The sequence below is a fragment of the Dreissena polymorpha genome, chromosome 1, assembly GCF_020536995.1.
Source record: "Dreissena polymorpha isolate Duluth1 chromosome 1, UMN_Dpol_1.0, whole genome shotgun sequence".
Lineage (NCBI taxonomy): Eukaryota > Metazoa > Mollusca > Bivalvia > Myida > Dreissenidae > Dreissena > Dreissena polymorpha.
This window is the reverse complement of record NC_068355.1, coordinates 88539300-88561248: the sequence shown is the minus strand read 5'-3', so window position 1 is coordinate 88561248 and position 21949 is coordinate 88539300. Positions and strand designations below refer to the sequence as shown.

Here is a 21949-nt window from a genome sequence, read left to right as displayed (position 1 = left end):
ACACTGATACCAGTGAGAAGTACAGTAGAAAAATCAACCTGCGCGCAGAGATTTGACAGGAACCAGCATAGCTGGATAAACAATCCTGCCTTCATAACCAACCACGTAATGATAGCCTAGCCACGTTTTACAATACTTTTACCGTTGTTATTGTTACTTTTTAATTTGGGTTATTATCTTTTTATTACGAACCTAAACTAATAAAGAACGCTTGTAACTGTATCTAATTTCATGAACTGACACTGACATAAACAAATTTCGCCGACACCCACACCACGGCTTTATCTGCTTAAAATATAGTCCGTAATACAATCAATTAACACAGACCGTTATCTCTTTAATCTCTTAATTAATCGACAACGATCCATAAAGGCCAGGTGCTACTTCACGCAACGCAATGCACGCAGGAGTTATTGCCAGTTGATCATTTATATTAAATGAATAATGATGATGTTTTTATTGAGATTTAATGATGATAATATGAATATACAAAAACAGTATGTATTCAATATGTAAGTAACAAATAGATATCGACAATACATAACCAATTCTATTTTATTATTTTTTATAGAAGTGTATTAATTCAAGAACCCTAAAAATTCAAACTATGAAACAAATAAATACTACCGAAAACAGATACCGAAAACTATTAAAGAGCATAGCAAATTAGATGGGTGTCATAATTGATCGCTTTAATATGTAAGTTTCCAAAGTCGGCAATACTTTATTGACGTATTTCTTATTTTTATATAGATATTTGCATTTTATTAGAAATAATTTCACATTATTTATTATTGTACAGAAAGTTAATTTAAAATAAACGAAATATGCAACCTATTAATTCTTTGTTTGTTCGTCAGTCGTTGTCTAACACCTTCAATTTCTTTTTTAACAATAGGCGTGCATTACGTTTTTGGAGTGTAAAGTATTTGTCATAGGTGTGAAACCATTAATAAATACCGGCATACATGGTTTTTAACTCAATTATGCAAATGTAATGGGCCATTGCCCTAAGGGGAATAAATAATAAACTTGCCAGGTTTTATAACTTTAATCTGGTCATGAAAATGCATGCAAGAAATATTTAATACTTAGTTTCATTTAATTACGTACGGAAATTAACATTTATTAAATCGTAGTTTAACGCAACTATCACGATGTAAAGGTATTTAAATACGTACTGAAATTAACATTCATTAAATCGTAGTTTAACGCAGCTATCACGATGTAAAGGTGGGAAATCTAACTCTATTCGAAAAATTTACTGTACTTCCAAATAGTTTATTATAAATGCTGATAGCTTGTAATAATGATAAAATAATAATAACTAAAGTTACATTTTATAGTAGATGTATGTATTATATATATTACACTTGTCAAAATTAATGAAACTAAAGCTTAATGATTATAATACACATTATTATAAGAAGATTTATAAATATATACAGCTTATATATAAAATAATAATTGATGCACTTTATATTGTGTTCATTAAAATCCATTAATCTCCAATTTAGATCTATATAATGGGATAATTCACAGTTTGGTTATTTTGAAAATATCACACAAAAAGTGTTACTGAAACATAATTAAAAGACGGCGCTCTTTAACTTGTAAGCGTGTTTGTAATAAAGGCCAGTAATTTTCACTAATTGCTTATTATATGAATTAATAACGGTATATACTTGCTTGCAGGTGTGAAAAATCAACTGTTTATACCCAATATGCAACTGATATCGGGCGAACGGACCCAGGGCGAATGTGTAAATGGGGCGAACGGACCCGATACCGTGTGACAAACTCCTCACAGCAGTTACTTCCCTTGGGCATTCGCCCGGTCATCTCTTCTAGTATAAGGGAGACCACTGCGTAGGAGATTGACCGTGTGATGGCAAAGATTGTATGTGAGAGCAAGGAACGACAACTATGCGTGGAGATTGTAGAAAATTATGTTTACCGGTTCGTTACGAGGCCGATTTGACTGCTACTTTAAAACGCCGATCGTCGACAAGCGTTTGTTTGCTTACAATTGATCATTCATGACGTGTTCGTACTAAACGCCGGTTTTATAGTTTTCTAAATAATTTTAACAATAGAAGGTCTTCAAAATGATGCAAATTACAGATTTTCAGAGTAAGTCGGTTATAAAAATAGCATTGTCGTCTGTGTAAGTTATTAAAGTGTTGAATACCTTGAATTCCCAGTGTGACTGCTTCGTTGTCTGTCTCGTTCGTACCTCAGGGGCAGTCGGTATTAGACTAATAGTTTGTTGATATCCGCCCCCTCCCTTCTGCTACCCCCCCCCCCCCCCCCCCCCCCCCCCAGCTGCTATCCGCAAAATGTGTATGCATTAATTAAGAGAGCCGATACTAATGATAAACAAACATTTGAATAACTTTTTTTATATTTTGTATGCTATGGTGGACGAACCAGTTATCGAGCACCTAAGAAAGTACGTTAATTTTCCTTAAAATTGAAACACTTAAAATGACAAAAACATGTTGTTTTAACAGATGACTTACAGTTCAATCATTGAATGATTTATCTGTAAAGTTCTCCAGCAAACTACCATCAAGAATTTATAACAATGATTCCCTGGTTATTGTCACCTCTAGCAGACAAAACAAAATGGCTGCCAATGTAAACATGACCTATTACCCAACACTTCATAAATACTACTCCAGTATATACAAAGTCACATGACTATCACGTGACCCGGACTCGGCGAAAAAATCTGCGTCTGCTGCAATCAAAATTGCAAACGGAAATATGCTTTTTGGTGTGTAAATGCACGTTTTGATAAATGCTTTAAAAAGTAATAGCAAAAAACACATAAAACAGTGTAAATAACAATAAATGCATTCCTTTAACCTGTTTTTGGCGCATTTGTTTCAAGCTAAGTAGGCAAGTAGGTCATGAACTTCATGTGCGACCATTTTTTTATCAGTGTGACGTCATGCGCACTTTTGCGCAGGTACAAAGCGAACCAAAACGAAACGTCCGAAAATAGGTGCTGTTCGATAACAGGTACTTACACGATAAATGGACACTTTAGGTTTTTGGGATGGGGGGATAGCAGCTAATGCAGAGTGCCTGTGGTTCGTACTGTTGACAATGTTTAATTATGAATCTATGTTCGTAGGAACAAAGAATTTTTGTTATATTCACATAATGTACCGACCTTTCCCAAATTTAACACATTGAAAATAACTTATCATATGTAAACATTTCAAACATTTAATGCTGTTTGTTTCGTTTGCATGTTGGTTATTTTTGGAAATATTGTCTAAATCAGACAGAAACAACTCTCATTCTTGATGACACTACAACTCCTATCTTGTATCGCCATGTTATAATTTTATAAAGGAATTCAATACATAATTTGTCAATGTACGTTTCGAATGATATAGTCTGTTGCACAATTTATTGGCATTAGCTGCTACCACCCTCTCACTGCTACAAGGTACATCCTCCTAAGCTTCTCCCTCCCCCCCCCATCCCAAAACCTGTAAAAATGTCAAAATAAAACAAATCAAGTAAATCATGAAAAATTATTAGTTTTTAATTGTATGTATGACAAGGTATGAGGCTTAGCAGTGCTTCAGCCAGCTTTTCAAAATAGAGGGAAGCTTCCCCAAAAAGGGCACATTTCATGCGTAATTTTGGAAAATAGGGCATTTGGTTATAAATATACTTAAGTATATACTTTGGTTATACTTTATACTCATGAATTGTAAACATTAGTGCATTGGATGATTTCACCAATTGTATGCTGTTCCTCATTTTGTGTAATGAAATTATAATAAATGTATTACTATTTACATTGGCGCTAAGGAAAACAACTTAGTAGCCAATTTCATAAGCAACTTAATTGGCCTTGGGCTAGCATCTGACTACACATATTAGAGAAACGAAGAAAACATTAAATAAATTCAGGGGTTTCACTGGGTCAAAAAAACGTTGTGACTGTCAACTCTTAAATTCATTGCTTTAAATAACTTTGAGCCAATGTTTGTCCACAATAATAATATCAATTAAAACAAAAATCTATATTGACAAATTTAAAGTCTAAACAATGATCAATGTCACCATAAAGTAGCATCCAGTCTGGAGATTAAAATGAAACATTGTTATTTTTAAAAATATTATATATTTATTTTACAATACATTATTTCACCTAATGTCAACAACGTTGACAGTTTTGTTAGGTCGCGAAAATATATAATATCAAAATGACATTTTACTTGCAGAGTGATAAATCCTCCTTCCAAACAAGCTCTTTATTTGTTGAAATAACAACTGTCTGTCTCTAATTCATGTTAAAATTCATCATGATTGAGGACAGACAGTGTTTTAAAGTTCAGAAATAAAATCCAAACACTAATATGTTTTTCCATGCCGTAATTTCGGACTAAAAATTAACCGAATATTCGCATTAAAAAAAGATGATTAATTTTCAAATTTTAATATGTATTTTGAATTAAAATTCACTATTTTTGGAAAAAAAATCATAGCCAAAGAATTCAGAAGTTAAAAAAATAAAAAGTGCTGAGTTTGATTTCATTAGAGTGTGATTGTGCCTAACCAAGTGTGACCCCAGAGATAATCTCTCACAGCATGTTACTATCGTCTGCAACAAAAGGCTAATTAGTGATCTGATAACAAACCATGCCCTTGGGGCTTGTTTGTTCACAATGTGTTGACTTAACCCTTTCCCTATCAGCAAAGTGGAAATGGCTATGTGCAAACAGCATAAAACCAGAACAAACTGCGAGTAACTCGCAGTCTGTTCAGGTTTAAGGCTGTTTGCTGCTCATCAGTTTCTAATGTTTGTAGATGAAGGCTTAAGAACTTGAATCGAGTAAGAAAAGTCTTAAATTAAATATAACTTTCCAAGGGACTTCAAATGCGTGAAAATACGTATCTAAGTGGTAAAGGGTTAATATGCCCTAGGCAGTCATGTACTGGTAAGGTGTTATCTGTGTATTCATGTCGATGTTTCTGGCGATTTATACAGCATGAAAACAGGAACTTAAGAGACCAAAAGGGCATTTGACAGAAAAATAGAGGGGCGCTTTTTAAGAGGGCAAATTTTAGAGGGGCGCAGCGTCCCTCTATTTATTGCTAGCTGGAGCACTGGGCTTAGACCCTTCATTCTTGTATAAGTCAAAATGCTGATCTCGGCACAATAGACCATTTCCAAAGCTAACTGCTCCATCAATTTTTATCTAATTGCAAAACCTTTGTATAAAACAACAAAAAAGACTTCCTACGAAAGGAATATAGGCTGCTAGTTCACACAAGTCTACTGTAAAGCGGTCATCAAACAACAAACTTGCGAAAACATGTATTATTATCGATCTGGCGCAGTCAGTTTCACAGTCATTTACACAGTAAGAAGATCTCAGACAATCCAAATTAAACTTAATTAACACTAACTCACATTCTTCAAAATCCAATCAATGGCGAGAATCAGCTTTCCTAGTTTTCAACAGAATGTTTTAACATTGACTACGCCACATTTGATTTAAAAATAGTTTTGCTCTAATTAGATAAAAAAAGATGTAGTGAGTTCCTGTCTTTTATTGTGTGGGGGGTTTGAAAATATAACATAATATAAAACATCTAATGCCATTTCTTTGGTTACATTTTTTTCTATGATTGCAATAGGTCAACATTTAACCACAAAAACACAAATTCCAAATTCAAACTTTCCTCTGCCCTCCAGTTAAACATACCATCTTAAATGAAAACCTAAAAAAAGTGTGCTCCATTGCACACAAGGAACATCAAATGTCAGCTGAAATGAAACTCTTTAAAAAGCAAGAAAATACATCAATTAACATAAATGCCAGAAAGAAATCAAGAAAGCGATGCGCAAAGCAGAATGGACCCAGATCAACTCCCAAACAGATTCCTGCAGGTTTGTGCTGTGGCTGTGGAGGCAGCCATCAAAAGACACTGGCTAGCTACCAATGATATGCCAGTTGCACAAATTGCTCATGTTGTTAAGATTGGAGATTGTCATTCTCCACAGAATTACATGGCAGCAATCTGCACACTTTCAAAGCTTTTAGAACACAATATCTGTATGATATACTTAGCCACTTGGACAATAAACAAGTTTTAGCCACTTGGACAAGCCACAAGTTTGTACCCACCTACCGGTAAATCATGGCTTTCACTTATGATACTCCTGTGAAACCCAACTGGTTTTCACAGGCCATAACTTGACCATATACGACAATCAGAACAAATCCTTGGTACTAGTGTATGTAATGCCTCTGACAACATTCCTCACCAAGGACTGCAGCTGAAGCTTGACAACTACAGTACCGGTATCCACAGTCCAATTCTTAACTGGATATCAGACTTCCTTACACAACAAGAAAAGTTTGTCGTAGTTGATTGCGAGAAGTCCTGCCTGGTTACTGTAGTCAGTGGAGTGTCTAAAAGCAATGATCTGAAATTATGGCTCACATTATAAACATAACATACAAATAAGGGTATTTTGGGATATATCATGGTTGACATTTTAGCAAATGAGAGCCAATTTAAAATATATTTATTAGAAAAAGTAAATACTTTCTTGACCAAATTCATGCAAATTTTTACTTAAGTTTCCAACAGAAAATTGTTTGATGATTAAACATTCCAGCAAATTTAACCCCTTTAAACAAAGCAACAATAGACTCACATAATTAATTTCAGGTTAAATTTCACTAATGTAAGGTTGGATTATCATGATTTAATTGTATGACCTTCATACTAGTTACCTCTAAATGTATGACTAACTTATTTGTAAGAACAGCATTTTAATTATATTTTCAGAGATTGGCGTAGGGCTGGCAGGGTTTGGCATTGCCTTTCTGTTTCTTGGCATATTGTTCTTCTTTGATAAAGGTTTACTTGCAATAGGAAATGTGAGTATGATTTTTACATTATTTAAGTTGTACTCTTACAAGTTTTGTTACATAAGCTAATGATCTTAATCAAGAAACACTTCAGTAAAACATTCCAGTTAATAAATACATGACTCACTGGTATGTGTAAAATAACCAGTCAATTTGATAAAAATATCGGGTTCTACACCAGTGCATACAAATCTGTTGTAAAGGTGATTTATCATTAAAATTGTAACACAATGAAGAAATGGCATACATACTTTCATAGTATAGACCTTGAACTAAAACATCTTATGTAGCTAAACTTAAATATAAATATCTCACATTTTATCATTAACATTAATATTTGATCAATTGATGAATGTTTTTCACCAAACAAGGTCAATTTACTCTTTAATTCCCAATGTCTTGGGTACAGGACATTTTTTGAAAATCAAATTCATGAAAAAAATGTATATAATCAATTAATTTACATCCTATTGTGTGTTTCAGATTTTATTTATCGCTGGTCTTGCGTTTGTGATAGGCCTGGAGAGGACTTTCCGATTCTTCTTTCAAAGACACAAAGTGAAGGCCACAGGTTTCTTTATGGGTGGAATATTTGTTGTGCTTCTAGGATGGCCTGTAATTGGAATGGTGTTAGAAATTTATGGATTTTTCTTATTATTTAGGTGAGTTTAAAATCTACAAGGCTGGGTTGTTCACAGAGTTTAAGATCCAGTAAAGTACCGGTAAACATCCTTTTCATTAAAAAATCATTAATCAGTATTACAAGCAACATGCTATGATAAGTTTATTCCTACTTATTTGGTCATAATAAAGTTATGCAATTTACATGGCAGAATAAAATTCATCAAAAAGTTTACAGCAATGACCTAAATGGTGATTTAAGTAGTGAGTAACTTGCCATAGGTTTCTCTCTGTGATTGTTTTACTTAATATAGGAAGCGTTGGAATTGCACGCTACCTTATCAACTATAAACTCATGAAAGTTAGGATGACTTTGAAGAAAATCATAATCTGCAATTTCCAGTTTGTTCTTGTTTAAGAAATTTAATTTACGTAGCCCTGTGCTGTGGAATGGGGTGGGGGACTGGTATGCTGCTTGCCAACCAAACTCACACGCTGCATGGAATGGGGATTTTACATAGGTCATTTTGGTGAGAATCTGAAAGCAGAAACCTACCACTGTGCTGACTGGACAGACGATTATTTTACATCCAATCCTGTGTTTCATATTCCTTGTTTATTGGAACCCTAATGTGCTCACAGTTCAGCGACCCTAATTGGTGGTGATAAATCCAGAGAGGGAGGGTCAATCATGCAATCGAGTATTGGGTAGTCAGCTAAGAGACAGATTATAGATATAGATTCTATATTTTAGGGAATTAATACACAAAGTAGATAACCCCTTTTTGGATCTACACATTCTTTAAACTAGGTATATTATACATGTATATAATCTTTGGTTTGTTAATACAGCACTGTTCTCTGTTTCAGTGGATTTTTCCCAGTAGCAGTTAATTTTTTACGAAGGGTTCCAGTTATTGGCACAATATTAAACTTACCTGGAATCAGATCAGTGAGTATTTATACACTCAATTTATCCTGAGTAGGAAAGATAAATAGTAATAAACTTGCCTGTAATCAAATTTTGATTAGCTTTTTATGCCCCCTGATCGTAAGATCGGGAGTATATTGTTTTTGGCCTGTCTGTCTGTCTGTCATTCATTCATTCATTGTGTGTGTCCCAAAACTTAAACCTTGGTAAAAGTTTTATAACTTTTGCAATATTGACGATAGCAACTTCATATTTGGCATGCATGTGTATCTCAAGGAGCTGCACATTTTGAGTGTTGCAAGTCAAGGTCAAGGTCATCCTTCAAGGTCAAAGATAATTGTATTTTTAGCTCGACTATAATATGAAATATATATAGTGGAGCTATCCTACTCACCCCGGCGTCGGCGTTTCCGTTCCGTTAGTGATGGCGTGCAAATGTTGAAAGTTTTCGTACTACCCCAATTATTTTCATTGTCCCTTGACATATTGCTTTCATATTTTGCACACTTGTTTACCAACATGACCCCAACCTATAAACAAGAGCAGACAATTCTATCAAGCATTTTGTCATAATTATGGCCCCTTTTCCACTTAGAATATGCAGCAAAGGTTAAAGTTTGCGTAATACCCCAAATATTTTCAATGTCCCTTTACATATTGCTTTCATATTTTGCATACTTGTTGACCATCATGACCCCAACCTATAAACAAGAGCATACAACTGTATCAAGCATTTTGACAGAATTATTGCCCCTTTTATACTTAGAATATGCATATTAATGATAGATCTATGTTGAACTTTGCGTACTACCCCAAATATTTCCTATATCCTTTGACATATTGCTTTTATATTTTGCATATTTGTTTACCAACATGACCCCAACCTATAAACAAGAGCAGACCACTGTATCAAGCATTTTGACATATTTATGGCCCCTTTTACACTTAGATAATTGAACATTTTGCTTAAATTGCCATAACTTCTTTATTTATGATCACATTTTATTATTACTTTGACAAAACAACACTTACCTGAATACCACAATGGATTCCACCCAAACAATACCGCACGCCGTAACCCAGAATCCCTTCCCCCCCCCCCAGCCTACCCCCCCCCCCCCCAATTTTTTTTTAAACATCATCTATTTTTTTTTCCTTTTTTTATTTTTAAAAGATCGTCTAATAAATGACCACACCCCACATTAAACCCCCTCTTAACCCCCCCCCAATTTTTTTTTTTTTCCTTTTTTTCTTTTTGAAAAATCGTCTAATAAATTATTGAATATGAACAATTTCCCCATGATGGCTTACGTTATACTGTGAAGCACTCGAATAGTCGAGCGCGCTGTCCTCTGACAGCTCTTGTTAATGCCCCCTTTCGAAGAAAAAGGGGCATATAGTGATCGGACTGTCCGTCTGTCTGTCTGTCCGTCTTTCCGTCACACTTTGCGTTTAGGTTTCGAAAAATGCTCATAACTTCTATGTCCCTTGAGATATAACCTTCATATTAGGTATGCATGTGTATATGGACAAAGCCTTTCCATATGCACACAATTTTTTACCCCTGTGACCTTTACCTTGAACTTAGGGTCCGCGTTTAGGTTTCGAAATATGTCTTTAGGTTTCGAAAAATGCTCATAGCATCTATGTCCCTTGAGATATAACCTTCATATTTGGTATGTATGTGTATATGGACAAGGCATTTCCATACCCACAAAAAAAATTACCCCTGTGACCTTCACCTTAAAGTTAGGGTCCGCGTTTAGGTTTCGAAATCTGGGTTTAGGTTTCGGAAAATGCTCATAACTTCTATGTCCCTTGAGATAAAGCCTTCATATTTGGTATGCATATGTATATGGACAAGGCCTTTCCATACGCACACAAATTTTGACCCCTGTGACCTTGACCTTGAACTTAGGGTCTGCGTTTAGGTTTCAAAATCTGCGTTTAGGTTTCGAAAAATGCTCATAACTTCTATGTCCCTTGAGATATGACCTTCATATTTGGTATGCATGTTTATATGGACAAGGCCTTTCCATACGCACAAAAATGTTGACCCCTGTGACCTTGACCTTGAACTTAGGGTCCGCATATAGGTTTCGAAATCTGCGTTGAGGTTTCGAAAAATGCTATAACTTCTATCAAAGGGTTTATAGGGGGCATATGTCATCCTATGGTGACAGCTCTTGTTGTTTTCTAAAACTTTAACCTAAGTTAAAGTTTGGTCATAACTTTCTGAATATTGAAGATAGCAACTTAATATTTGGCATGCATGTGTATCTCATGGAGCTGCACATTTTGAGTGGTGAAAGGTCAAGGTTATCCTTCAAGTTCAAAGGTCAAATTTATGGCTTCAAAGGGGCGCAATAGGGGGCACTGTGATTCTGACAAACACATCTCTTGTTAAAGATTATCCTTATGGATTAACATACTTATTTTGCATATTCTTGCTTTATTCAGTCCACTGCTTGGTAAAAAAGTCTCAGAAGGAAAACAAGCAGAGTCTTTTTTACACACTTGATTTTCTGTGTTTGACAACATTAAATTCTTAATACTAGTCCCCATATATTCTTTTGCGTTCCTATCATAAATAAAGTGTTTAACATGCACAATATAATTAAGCACATTCGATTATATGAACCTCGGGGAAAACTGGGCTTAATGCATACTATGCATATCTTTTTGTCCCAGACGCTATAGGCTGTTATAGAAATTTGTTGTTTAAAAGATGTTGCCTCGAAACAAAAAAAACAGTCTCAAAGTGGGACTTGTTATCCCAGGTTAGTTTGTGTCGATGGTACAGGCAAATACATTTTGCACTAAGACTTGTATTACCGGTAAGCATGTTTATCTAGAACTAGTCTCGTATTCTTTTCCATTTACCAATCAATAGATATTTTTGTCAGCACTTTTCAGCTGTGTAAAATGTTGTTTGGCCTGATTTCAGGTGGCAGACAAAGTTGGAGAATCAAACTCAATGGTATGAACCAATTGGTTAATATAATAGTAGATTATCATTTGTCCTCTAGTTTATAACATTTGAAGAGATATTAATCTTGCATCTTAAAGGCATAGCAATAACTTAATGTGTTGACAATCACAATCATGTACCCAAATGTGTGTGAAACATATACTTAAAGAGAGGGTTTACCACCTCAAAATAATAATATTTTGTGCACATGTGTAATATTATTAGAATCAAGATGCAACCGTTCAGGTTTGACTTTGGTGGTTGCAAGCCACTAAATTTTGACATTTGTCACCTGGGTTTGATAAAATGCTAATGAAAAACGATATGACAAAACTTAGAATACAAAACAGTATGATATTTTAGTTTTTGTTACAAGACCATAAGTCACTAAGTCCGTTTCCTGGGTAAAACTAGTAGTATGTGACTTTGGCAGATATCTTAAGATTCCTCCCACAATGGGTATCCAGCTGCATATCTCCCAGAAGCAAGGCGGACACCATATCCATAACACTTGAGCCTTCTCATGACTGACAATGTTCAACAATCAAACTGAATCTTTTCAAACAATATGTTACAAGACAACACATGTCAATTTCCTTTTTTCACACCAAACAGAGTTGACATAACATGCATGCTGTCCCAGATACTATATTATATTATATGGAATAGACGGGCTGATTGCAGGCCTGATGATGAAGATGGTGAAACAGTAGACTCCACAGTTGATACCCCATGACTTGAACACAGATTGTCGGAGTTGTGATGTACAATTAAAGGGTTGAATGCCCTTTATTCTTAACTCAGTGAATCCTCTTTTGTATAAAAACAGTGTTAGTGCAGACTAGCATCTTTACCACAATTATGTGTTGATCATGAATAATGAAATATTGAACTGCAGTTGAAGTGTTTTTAGCAAATGCTCTTATACATACTCATGTTGTAAATTAATGGGTAATGTTATTTTTGTCTGAGCTTTCTTAACTAACAGTTCAAGTAAGAATTGAGGCTGTGGACATGGTAATTGCTCGTTGTCAATGCAGTTTCTTTACTGGCAGAATTAATCATTTGCAGAATCATATCATAAACATTACATTGGGGCCGACTCAAAAAATATGTTTAAGTCATTACATTAATTTTGATGAGACAGTAAAGCAATATTGTTTAGGGACAATCTAAACTATATATTATATGATAGAAGTATGTGCTTCAAAGATGAGTATATGCAATACATTTAATGAAACAAACAAACATAATATATTACCCTATACTAAATTTGCTCTAACAGACAGATAAGTATTTATAGCAAATTTCATAATTTATTTCTAGTCTGTTGCAATCGACTTTAGTTTTAACCAAGTGACATGTTTGTATTAATTGCCATGCTAGACAAAATTCTTATTTTTTTTCTCAAAATCACAGTATTTATTTATGTCTGTTTATCAGTCTCTTGTATATGAATGTATGTTTGTATAAATAATGCAGATTTTAATTGCATTTAAATATAGTGATCTTAATGCTACATGTACACGTACCTCATTTTTGCTGTATATCTTTTAGATAAATGTCATTCTGATCTTATATGCGTCTTAATCTTAAAATGTAATTGACACATCATATTTTAAGTATGGATTTCATAAGATTCAGTGTAATTTATCGAATTATTGATTGGAGACCCATCGTGTGAAAATAGGTCGTATGCCATATGCGACCAGCTTAGGTCCAGACCAGCTTCCCTGTCTGCTGTAGAGACGCAAGCTTTCGTGTTGTCATTATCAGACAGAGTAGAGGCTGACCAGACTGCACTGATGTGCAGGCTGTTTTTAAGCTATATCAGAAGATTACAGCATTACACCCATTTTTGAATGACACTGTTCACTTGTGTCTGATCTTGGTTTAAGTCAGCATTTGGTTTGAAACATCTGTAAGATTTTGCACAATTTCCTTTTTTCAATAAAGCGATTACCGTTAAATGGTTTCGGATCATTTAGTTGCATATGCCATAATGATATTGTATTTGAAAGTGCATTTTGGTAAAAATGACAGTTTGTGAATTTTATTTAAATTTTGGTATATGTTATTTTCACTGTTGTAGTGTTATTGCTATTTATTTGTATATTTCCATCTTTAATGTTTACATCTAATTTGTGTTAACAAGTGTTTTTTAAAGTCTTGTATAAAGAAACAGATATTAAAAAAGGTCATGAACAAATTGGATATCTTTGATTTTCAAGACTGCTCAGTAATTTTGGCGCCATTTTCTGTCATAATCTTGTTAATTTTAGAAATGTGTCACATCATTTCAGAAAACAAAGATTGAAAACATATTTCAATACATTTTTTCATTGTTTTTGTGAACATTATGCCCAATATTTTAAAGTAGCAATTGTAATTGCATCAATTTTTTTATTATACTTTTATTATACATTAGTTGTGTTAAACATTGTTCGTGCTTTTGTACTGTCATTCATTATTTGTCTGGTTATTATGTCTGTCTGTCTATTATTATGTCATCATCTTGAGACAATTATGATCTTAATCATTTCAGAATATGGCATAACTAAGTTGTAAGTATTTAAAAACAAATGCTTTGCAAAACATACCTATTTGGAATCTGTATAGCCAGTATGTTGGTGACTGGGTTCATCTGTATGGTGATTGTTTCCCTTGGTAGATGTTAGTAAGGTGAATAGAACACGCGCCAAATAAACAGTATTACACTCTTTATTATCACCCGCCATAGGCGGAGGGATATTGTTTTGGCGTTGTCCGTCAGTCCGGCACTTTTGTGTCTGGAGCCATATCTTGGAAGTGCTTTGGCAGATTTCATTGAAACTTGGTACGAGTATATATATATATGTGGATAAGAGCATGATGCACGCACAATGGCATTTTACACCATCTGTTAATAACGGCATTATGGCCTTTTGTATCTTGAAAAAATGCTCACTTTTGTGTCCGGAGCCATATCTTGGAAGTGCTTTGGCGGATTTCATTGAAACTTGGTATGAGTATATATATATGGATAAGAGGATGATGCACGCCAAATGGCATTGTCCACCATCTGTTAATAACGAAGTTATGGCCTTTTGTATCTTACAAAATGCTTTTTAATATAAGCTTAGAGCTTTATCTCAATTAACACATGAGCCAGAGCCATGAAACTTGCCATAGTTGTTCTCAATCATCTGGGGGTGCTTCACATTCAACACTTCTAATCCTAGGGGTCAAGGTCACACAATGAGGTCAAAGGTCACAAATTTGATGAATTTTTCATTATTTAGTCATTTCTTTACTATGCATCAAGGGATTTTGTAATCACTGTCCACAATTGTTCCACATTATCAAGCTGAGTGTCAAATATAAGATCCAGGTTGCTAGGGTCATGGTCAAAGTCACACACAAAGGTCAAAATCACAAATTTTGATTAAATATGCCTTATTTGGTAAGGATTCTACCATACTAAAATGGTTTCTCAAAATGTCCTGATGTAAGTTCTCGATTATCAGGCACAACCCTTTACTTATACCTTATCTTTTAGTTCTACACCCATCCATAAACAAAATTTATTTGGCGGGGGCATATCAATTGAACGAATTTGCTTGTTATAATTATCTTACTCTTTTCAAATTAGATCATACATTAACAAAAGTTTGTATCGACTGTCGCATATCCTGACTTAAAAACGTTTCAGTTTTGTCACATAAGTTAGACCGCGGCATAAAGATAAAAGAAGCATATTTTCATATTTCGAACGGTTTGTGATAATATCAAAGTGCTGTGAAAAAAGTTCCCGAAATGTGCTATTTGATAACAATTTTACCGCAACACTCTTGAAACATGTACATTATTGAAACGTTGCACCCTTGGTATTTGGTGTTTTCGGGAAAATGTCGCCGGAGAGAAAAATGTAACCATAAACAGTTTTACACTAATGCCTTTTCCAAACATCTTTATATAACATACATAGAATATTGTAATTATTATCGACTGAAACTGCCTATTCTGGTAATGGTATCGTTAGCTTTCCTGAGCACTTTGTGCTCAAGATGTGTTATTGTGTCCGAAATCTGTCTGCTTGCGATGTGTGGTTTGCGTCGTCACTTTTTGGCTCGTTACCACTATAGAGGCCACCATTTTGCAAGCAATTTTCATTGAAAAAAGGTCAGACTTTTTATTTGGACAATATCAAGGTCGAGTTTGAAGCTGGGTCATATGCCATTGGTTACCACTCTAGATTCAAAAATTATGACTCCATCCAATGTGCTGTACAACGTTGCGACAGTGATCACCGTCGTGCATTTGTTTATATGTTGACCGCAGACTCCTCTTCAATCGCTTTTGACATTTACCCTCCCCCTCTTATGATTCAATCGACTTTGGAATTCTCCCCCCTCCCTCCCTCAATCACTGGGATAAAAGTCGTCCGTTTACATTCGTCGCAGTATGCAGCCACAGCACATTGACTTATTTCACTCGCAAGCGTGGTATCCGAACTAGGGACCTTCCTAGACCACGGTCCCACGTTGACGTCCGTTGTCAGCATTTATATTTGTAACACTTTAGGGGCCACATTCATTTTCAATCTTTATAAAACCTGTTTAAAACATTTGTCCTCATAAATCTCGGCGAGGTCAACACAAGTAGGACACTTGTTCAATGAAAACGTCTCAACACTTTAGAAGCCCAATTTTGAAACATGATCAGAACATTTGTTTTAATGATATCTCAGCTGAGTTAGAACATTATTCCGGTCCGTTTAACAATATGGCCAAACGAATGCGTGGAAGTTTTACTTGCGTTGCTATAGTAGGGGCTTATTAACACTAGAAGTCACATTAAGGCCTATTCCCATGACATGTTTTTATAATATTTGTTCGTATGATATTACGTTATAAGTCAAATACTAATGAAACATGGTTCGAATAATAATGCTTTTGTTGTTTTAATATCTCGGCAAGTTCAGCGCAATAAAAATGTGCCTAGAAATGTACAATGTATGTTTTATGACGTACTTTTATTACTCTGAACTCCACCCTCAGAAAAGTTGAGTTCTCCGGTTCTGGTGTTAGAAACGTGTCGCGCGTAATATTCGTCTTTCAACCTCATTTACAAAAGGTTATGAGTAGAGGTCAAAAGCTAAATTTGACCATAACATAGCTTGAAAATACTTCCGTCCGCCATAACTTTGCCATATTTTGATATATTTTGAAATAACTCGGTAGGAATGCAATAAATCATGAGGCATCAAGAAGCGTGTAAAATATGTTTCCCTGACTTAACGGTCAAGGTCACTTGAAATAGTTCCATTATCACGTTTGACCATAAAAAAGCTTGCTCGGAATTTCACTTTGTCATAGGGAACGCTATTTTAGGATAACGACCACAATATACAGCCATAAGGACACGGCATTTCGCCTGCAACAACCGTCTTTATACCGCCAATGTCACAAAGCTGAAAGTAAAAGGTCATTAATTACTGTCACAGTCATTACTTTGCAATATAATTGATGAATTTAAGACAAATTGGCACTAGCGAGTTTCTGCATTCATCTTACTTCCCTAAAAGTCCACGCCACTTCACAAATCAAATTTTGATATTCACCAGCTTTGTTCGAACTGTAACTTCATCATGCTATTTTCAGATAATTAAGCACTAAAGACAACCATATGGACACACAGCGAAATGTGTGTTAACCCTGTCTAGCTACCACAGAAGTCTTGGTCACACCGAGAAATTAAATTTTCTATGAATCATCTAATTGGTTACGGTTTCATTTATCATTCAATTTTAAGAAAATGTGATAACAAAAATTGACTTCCATGAGAAAACCGAGTGTCGCGGGAATCACCTCAAGGTCACACTTAGAGGTGGCAACTTACAAGTTTGATTTGACCATAAACAGCTTGTGTTTGACATAATAAGAGCTTTGAGACAAATGTGTACATCCGTGCTCTATTGATACAGTTCAATGTCATTAATGTCTATCCTATTAATCCCTCACGAAGTTTGGGTCTTCTATCGAGTCTACCTGCACCAACTGGTGTCGGTAAACTCAGGTGAGCGCTTAAGGGCAGGCACGGCCTTGTTGTTGATCTTATATACAATTGAACAGGATCCCGATAAATCGCAATAAGTCCACAACAAAGTAGACAATTTTTAAATAAACCCTTTAGAATTGACACAATGTGGTTATAAACTATATTTGTTTCTGAACAGAGGCTTGAAGATGACTGAAAAACCAATTATATCTTAAAAATTAAGTTGTGTTATTACTTTCGCAATATATAAAGCTTGCAAGGGATACTATACAGTACATATAAGCCTGAATGCCTAAAAAAAAGAACTATAAATGTCGGGGGTAATTCTGCAAAGCTCCATTATGATTATGTATTAATGACGTTTAATGTTTTCTCTCGGTCTTCGCTAGTATGACGAATCCAAATAAAATTACATGTCAGTGACAATAATAACTTGTGTATGTTTTGTTTCATTTCAGTTTTTGCGTGGATTAACTTCGAGTTGGAATTGCCTTAAATAGATTGAGATTTTGAGTTAAATGATATTCAATTATATTGTTGATGTCAAAATCATGACGATATAAATCATGATATAAAATAAAAGTTCAGAAATAGTACACAGCTTTCAATGATGAACATTAAGTACCAATAGAGCAAGTCCAGGGGATAGAGCATATGCAAGTAACTGGTGTGACGCACGTGAGGAGAATGTGTACTGGTGTTCAAAATGGCGGCAAACGGCTGATTTTTCGATGTTTTCGTCTGAAGTTATCTACATCAATTGTACCTCGGTATGCAAAGGTGGCATAGAGGTGACATCCACTCCTCTTTTTTTAAATTGCACTCGTCTTTTTTCTATCTCGTGGCCACGAATTACTAACTCGTGGCCACGAGTTAGCTATGTCGTGGCCACGAGTTACTAAGTCGAGGCCACGAGATAGAAAAATGAGGAGAGTAAAACTTAATTAAAAAGGAGTGCAATTAAAAAAAGAGTGGTGCAACAAATAAAGGAAGGGTGAATTAAACAAAAGAAGAGATACTTGGCTAACTATTGGCCACGAGTTAGGCAGCCAATCAAATTGTTTCATATGGGTGTCCATAGTGTTCTTTATACAAAGGGAAGAAATCATCACAGTAAAAGCCCGCTTTAGCTAGCTATATATGCGTACTATAAAATATTTGCATGTTACGCAAAATTTGATTGACTGACTAACTCGTTCCCTCGAGATAGCTAAAATTCTCTCTTATTTTGTTTTATACACCCTTCCTTTATTTACTGCACTGCTCTTTTTTAATTGCACGCCTCTTTTATTTAGTTTTGAAATCCTCTTTTTTTCTATCTCGTGGCCACGACATAGCTATCTCGTGGCCACGAGTTAGTAAGTCGTGGCCTCAAGTCACTAATTCGATGCCACGAGATAGAAAAAAAAGAGGAGTGCAATTTAAAAAAAAACAGGAGTGAATGTCACCTCTATGCCACCGTAGTATGCTGTAGACGCAGTATCAATATTGAAAAAGTTATTGAAGACTACTACTGACATGGTTCCTTGTATACTTTACTATTGACATGGTTCCTTGTATACTTAACTATTGACATGGTTCCTTGTATAATGTATGTGCATTTTAGGTCGTATATAAGTTTTTGTCAGCAGTTATCATGTAAGACTCGGGTACAATCGTAGTTTACCTTATTTGAAAACCAAGATGCTTCCAACAGGCAATCGCAATACATGCATACCAATTTGAAAATGAATCCTCATTTTCGTAACTGTTGAGCACAGTAACCCCACTTTCCAGTACTGGTGTAAAGCAAAAATAACACTAGGTGTGTACGAAAAAATCAAGCCCAGGCTAGTCCTGAAATGAGGACAATATTTGGGCCGTATACTTATAATACTTAGATGGGCCATACAATAGCTCTAAACTCAAGAGGCAGGGTGAAAGTAGATATTTATTATACATCTTGAAATATATGCAGGACATAATTGTATTAATATTAAGATGTGTGTTGCAGATACCATCCCATTTCGCGTTCTGCGTTTCGAGATATCATTGTTCAGGTTATAGATGACCTTTTATAGTTCTTTTAATGTCAGTCACTTACGAAATCATAAATGAAAAAAGTCAAATGGTCCAGGGATATGCAATTGTATTTACAGTTGTGTATTTGGTTAATGCTTAGACATATATATTGTTAAGGAATAATTAATTGTTCTAATTAACAGCAATTAGATTTCAAATACTGTATAATACGAACTGTTTTGTCGTTTGTACAAATATCGCTATGAAGTCCATGTGAGTCGCGTTTTGAGAAAACTGGGCATAATGCATGTGCGTAAAGTGTTGTCCCAGATTAGCCTGTGCAGTCCGCACAGGCAGATCAGGGACGACACTTCCCGCCCAGATTGGATTTTTGCTGAGTAGAGACTTCATTTAAATGAAAAATGTCATAAAAGCGGAAAGTGTCGTCCCTGATAAGCCTATGCGTACTGCACAGGCTAATCTGGCACAACACTTTACGCACATGCATTATGCCCAGTTTTCTCAGAACAAGCCTCATGCAAATTACTTCCTTGAATAGCGTAGTTAACTCTTAGTTTAAATTATTCCAACTCCACCTTTTCCCGTACTACGTAACTAATAGTTACACAATCATCAAACAATTTTTACCTGACCGTTTATATTTTTATGTATTTTTAGTTATCCCCTCCGAAATTTTTTTCGGAGGGGATATAGTAATTGGTCCTGTCCGTCTGTCCGTCCGGCTGAAACCTTTTCCGGGGCATAACTGTAAATCTTTTCAATGGATTTACTTTAAACTTAAAATATAAACAGATGGCAACTAGGAGAAGTGCAGGGGCCAAGAACCATAACTATATCTACCCTAGTTTTTGAATTATCTCCCCTTTTATTTAACTTTAAAGTTAATTTTTGTCCGGAGCATAACTCTAAATATACTAAAGGGATTTACTTGAAATATAAACAGATGGCAACTAGGAGAAGTGCAGTGACCTAGACCCACAACTCTACCTTAGTTTTTGAATTATCTCCCCTTTTATATAATTTTAAAGTAAATTTTTGTCCGGAGCATAACTCTAAATCTACTGAAAGGATTTACTTGAAACTTCAAACTTAAACAGATGGCAAGTAGGAGAAGTGCAATGACTAAGAACCATAACTCTCTACCTTAGTGTTTGAATTATATCCCTTCATTTAATTTCAAAGTAAATTTTTGTCCGGAGCATAATGAATTATCTCCCTTTATTTGTTTTTACAAATATTATCCTACTCTCTAAAACAAATGTTGTCATACAAGCAAACACATTTCGGCATTTTGCACTACTGTGACAAGCTCTTGTTAAACATGAATACCTAATTGATTAAATGTGGAGTCAGAAGAATAAATGTATTTCGTCACTGTTTTGTATTAGTTTTTAAATTTCCTTTTAGAATATTCTTTTATTCCTTGTGAAAAGGATTTACCTAGATTTTGTCATTTGTGCTGTTGAACTGTTATTAAGGCGAAAAATGGCACGTTTCTGGTTTTATAAAGGTATGGTACGTAGTCGGTATATGCATTATTCTATTAAGGGCATAGCTAACAATGAGATTAAAGTAGTGAAACAGGTATATAATGAGACATTTGTGAAAGTGACGGTTGCAAAGCAAATGTGCACAAATCACCCCAAGAAAATTTCGTAAGTGGAAGCATTTTGCACCTCGTGAAGCCGGAAACAAATCTTAATATTTTACAAATTTACATTTCAGGGGATGTTTTTGAAGAATGGTACGGTACACTATGAAACTGAATGTGTCGCTTAAAAGAGAATGCGCTCGATTGAGCAACACCGCACGCTTCTAATGCCAGATGATATCCGTTGGACGATGACATCTGTAATAAATCATCAAATAACTCACTTTATATGATTTAAGCCACACCGATTTCAAAAATAACTTTGTTAGACTGCTTTGATTACCCATTCAATGACTTCTATTATATTTGTCCATGAATAAAAAGTATTAAGAATGTGTCTTAACAGGTAAATTTTTACTGTTTTGAAAACTTTGCACGATATGGATTCATATTATTTTATTGTAAGTTTCCACGGCGGCATCGAGGGCATATGGGTATTTTCTTTTTCAAATGCGTTCGCACGCGCACGTAATACTTATTTGTTCCCTTGCGCGTGTAATGGTAAATAGGTGCGCACGCAGGTGTGAATAAATGCGCAGGTATTTTCTAATGAATACATGTGCACGTGAAATCGATATGTGTACATGCCAAAGCAATACGTTCGCATATGAAATCAATACCCGCGCATGTGTTAAGTGGATCAATGAAATAGCAACACGTGGGCGCGCATGACGTAAATCATGCGCACACGTATTGATAAAAAAAGTCCCATGTCCCCCTCTATTCCACAGTACATTTTAGTGTGTCGCCACAAATCAAAGTAACGCTACAATTATTATCAAAGCAAACCTAGACATGCG

The 21949-nt window shown here is 35.1% G+C and overlaps 1 protein-coding gene across 4 annotated transcripts; it reads left to right on the top strand.

The window, feature by feature from the left end:
* The first annotated feature begins 1985 nt into the window (after positions 1 to 1985).
* LOC127839554 (vesicle transport protein GOT1B-like) lies at positions 1986 to 21419 on the top strand. Of its 4 annotated transcripts, none has more exons than XM_052367952.1 (7): positions 1986 to 2133; positions 6832 to 6923; positions 7398 to 7576; positions 8406 to 8487; positions 11414 to 11446; positions 13983 to 14001; positions 21224 to 21419. In XM_052367952.1, exons 1-6 carry the CDS (start codon positions 2109 to 2111, stop codon positions 13992 to 13994), a joined length of 423 nt encoding a protein of 140 aa, XP_052223912.1. In that variant the 5' UTR covers positions 1986 to 2108; the 3' UTR covers positions 13995 to 14001; positions 21224 to 21419. The 4 variants fall into 4 exon arrangements, with proteins under 4 accessions (XP_052223912.1, XP_052223906.1, XP_052223925.1 ...); XM_052367946.1 differs by lacking the exon at positions 21224 to 21419 and adding an exon at positions 17935 to 18072; XM_052367965.1 differs by lacking the exon at positions 21224 to 21419 and having other exon boundaries at positions 12122 to 17191.
* Positions 21420 to 21949: the final 530 nt, after the last annotated feature.